Source organism: Myotis brandtii, unplaced genomic scaffold, assembly GCF_000412655.1.
Source record: "Myotis brandtii unplaced genomic scaffold, ASM41265v1 scaffold79, whole genome shotgun sequence".
In the NCBI taxonomy this organism is placed as follows: Eukaryota; Metazoa; Chordata; class Mammalia; order Chiroptera; family Vespertilionidae; genus Myotis; species Myotis brandtii.
The window spans coordinates 1,475,239-1,478,102 of record NW_005371173.1 but is presented as its reverse complement, the minus strand read 5'-3'; the positions used below and the strand labels follow the sequence as shown (position 1 = coordinate 1,478,102).

The following is a 2,864-nucleotide window of genomic DNA, read 5'->3' as shown; positions in this document are numbered from 1 at the left end:
TGCCCCAGCCCTGCCCCCCCACCCCTCCCAGGCTACATGAGTGAGGTTAGATGTCAGGAAGGTCTTGCTGACTGAGGGGGACAAGGAAGGGTGGCTCCTCCCTCAGTATCTGGGAAAGCCCTCCTGGTTCTCTGAGCCTGGAGAGAGAGGAAGGGAGCAGACCCGAGGGGAGGACAGGGCAGGGCCCCACCTGCAGCAGCCGCTCCAGGCAGCCACAGAGTCCGTGCAGCTCAGCGCTGGCGTCTGTCACCCGATGCCCAGCCCCGTAGCCCTGGAGGATGGCAGAGACAGCAGCTGTGAGGAGGATGGTGGACATCAGACATCAGGGAGTGAGGTCTCTGAGGGAGAGGCTCCCAAGATCCCTCACTTCTCCCTCAGTTCAGTCCCAGAAAATCTCTCGGGACTCACTCACCTTTCAGGTCCCTGGTGACCTTGAGGGCAGCCCCCTCTTCTGCCATGAATATTTGAAAATGATATGATTCCTGTGGCTCTGGAAGTTCACCCCGGAAGGAGCCTCTGGGTTTGGCTGTTTGATCCTCTCCTTACACGAAGGAAGAATCAGCCTAGAGAAGGAATGGGGTGGCTCTAGGGCAGTGATGGCGAAGCTATGACACGCGTGTCAGAGGTGACACGCGAACTCATTTTTTTGGTTGATTTTTCTTTGTTAAATGGCATTTAAATATATAAAATAAATATCAAAAATATTAATCTTTGTTTTCTATGGTTGCAAATATCAAAAAATTTCTATATGTGACACGGCACCAAAGTTAGGGTTTTTCAAAATGCTGACACGCCGAGCTCAAAAGGTTTGCCATCACTGCTCTAGGGTCACAGTGAGTTAACTGGCAGAATAAAACCCCAGCTCTTTCTTGTAGGCCCATGTGGGAAGGTGATGGCATGGCCCCCACTTACGGAGCAGTTCCTGGTGCCTGACATCTTTGTCTCACTCAGTCCCCACAATAATCCTAGCAGGTTATCAACTCCATTTTAGACAAGGTGAAAAGGGGGCTCAGAGAGGGTAAGTGTTCTACCCAATGCCACAAAGCGCTAAGTTGTGAAAATAGAATTTGAACTCAGGTCTGTGTGCCCCCAGGGCCCGTGCTCCCAGCCCTGACTTGATGTGAGTGAGCCTGTTAGTGCTCATGCCATGTGGATGCTGGGCTGAGGGACCATCACCCCTCTTCCCATGGGGAGCCTTACCAGAGAGTCATCATCCTTGAGACACATTCTCATCCTTTCCTGAGCCCCAGCTGAGCGGAAAATATGTGTTCTTTGAGGAGAGGGAGGCAGAAGTAAGGCAAGGCCTGAGAGCTGGGACTGGGGTGTGGGGAGCAGGACACCTGGTTTTAATCCTGCTGTTCTCTCCCAGTTAAATCTCAGCGTGCCCCCCTGCCCCCAGTGGGTCCTGGAGCTCAGGGAGGAATATTGTGGTCCCTGAGGCCAGTGGGCTTATTCTGAGAGCCTGGAGCAAAGACTGGGCATGGGATAGGAAACCCAGGGGTCTTGCCTCCCGAGCTGTGGTTGGTTGCTGGAATTTGGGGGTGGCTGAGAGTGAAGAAGCAGTGGGGCACAGTGGAGAGGATAGGATGGGGAAAAGGAGAGTAAGGAGGGAGGGTGGGTGGGGGATGGCATTCACGGAACACTGAACTGGGAGTCAAGGGACATGGGTCTCCATCCTGGCCCTGGAATTCACTGTGACCTTGGGCACATCACACACCTTTCTTGGGCCTCAGTTTCCCCATATGTAGACCAGGGGTTTGGATTTAGGGTCTCTGAAGTCCCTTCCAGACCAGACTGATTATAAATCCATGAACACTTATATGCATCTTGTCCTGTCCCTCATACCCATCAAGATTCCTCAGCTTCTCCCTCCTGGAATCATTTCCCTCCTCCAGCCTCCCCCAGACCCCGGAGGCTATCTGTACTCACCTGGGAAGGCCTGGCTGGTGGAGGCAGGAGAGCGGGCGCTGCAGCCTGAGCCTGCCACTTGTGACTATAGTTCCTCTACAGCTCTCAGAGTTTGCTGCTTGGGAGGGTGACTCAGGCCCACGCCAGCACTCGAGGGGAAATCCTGTTCCGAGGGGGAGGAGCAGAAGACTACGGGGAGAAGTGGAAATGGGGATGATTAGCTGGCCAAACACGGACTCATCCAGGGGTGGGGAGCGGCAACTGCTGCTGTTCAAGTTGCCTTCCCTTCTCATCACGGCCACTTGCTTTGTCTTTCTTCCTCATCACCACCAGGTGGCGCAAAGAGGCTGGGATGCCGTCCCCGCTGATCTTCTGCCAGTTTTTTAGGGCCACTTGGTTGGAGTGTGATGCAGGTGGGGAGGGGAAGGCAAGAGCCCCATCACCTGTCTCTCCTGCTCCCTACCTCTGTCTCCCGACGGGGCCCCCATCCTTCCAGTCCTGGTACTCAGCGCTAAAAGGAGGGAAGTGACCCCTGGTGAGGTGCTGTTTTCAGGAATGGGCCAGGTGCGCTGCCCAGGTGGGCTGTGGCCCTTCCACCCTGGATGTGCTCTGCCTCCTTGAGCTCAGGTCTTCCCACCGCCTGGTCCTCGCTTTTCTAGGCTGGGGTGACCCAAGGGCTAGCGCTGGGGGCAGAGAACAGGGGAGCAGGCACCCGGGAGGATATTGTTCACAAACCCCAGGAAGCTCTCCTGAGCCCTGGCGCGCGCCTGGCCTGCTCTCCTGCGCCACTCCCGCCTGTCTCTCCCCTCCTGGACCTGGGCGCCCGGTGTAGAGGCTCTGTCCCCCTCTTCCTGTCCCCCGCGTCCCTGTCTCCCCCTCATTATCTCTCCTTATCTGCTTCCTGCCTCTTCCGTCGCTATCTTTCTCGCCTTCCAGTACTCAGCGCGCCCGCGCCC

The 2,864-nt window shown here is 56.0% G+C and overlaps 1 protein-coding gene across 4 annotated transcripts in view; it reads right to left on the bottom strand.

Moving 5' to 3' along the window:
* RUFY4 (RUN and FYVE domain containing 4) overlaps positions 1-2,838 on the bottom strand; it is a 25,095-nt gene extending 22,257 nt beyond the window's left edge. For 2 of the 4 annotated variants that reach the window (XM_014531157.1, XM_014531156.1), the window contains exons 1-4: positions 1,930-2,838; positions 1,201-1,317; positions 413-563; positions 191-294 (exon numbers count right to left, since the gene is read on the bottom strand). In XM_014531157.1, the coding sequence (XP_014386643.1) occupies positions 191-294; positions 413-458 (150 nt within the window). In that variant the 5' untranslated portion in view covers positions 459-563; positions 1,201-1,317; positions 1,930-2,838. The remainder of the gene's footprint in view (positions 1-190; positions 295-412; positions 564-1,200; positions 1,318-1,929) is intronic. The other 2 variants (XM_014531155.1, XM_005883403.2) reach the window with 2 other exon arrangements.
* Between the last annotated feature and the right edge of the window lie 26 nt (positions 2,839-2,864).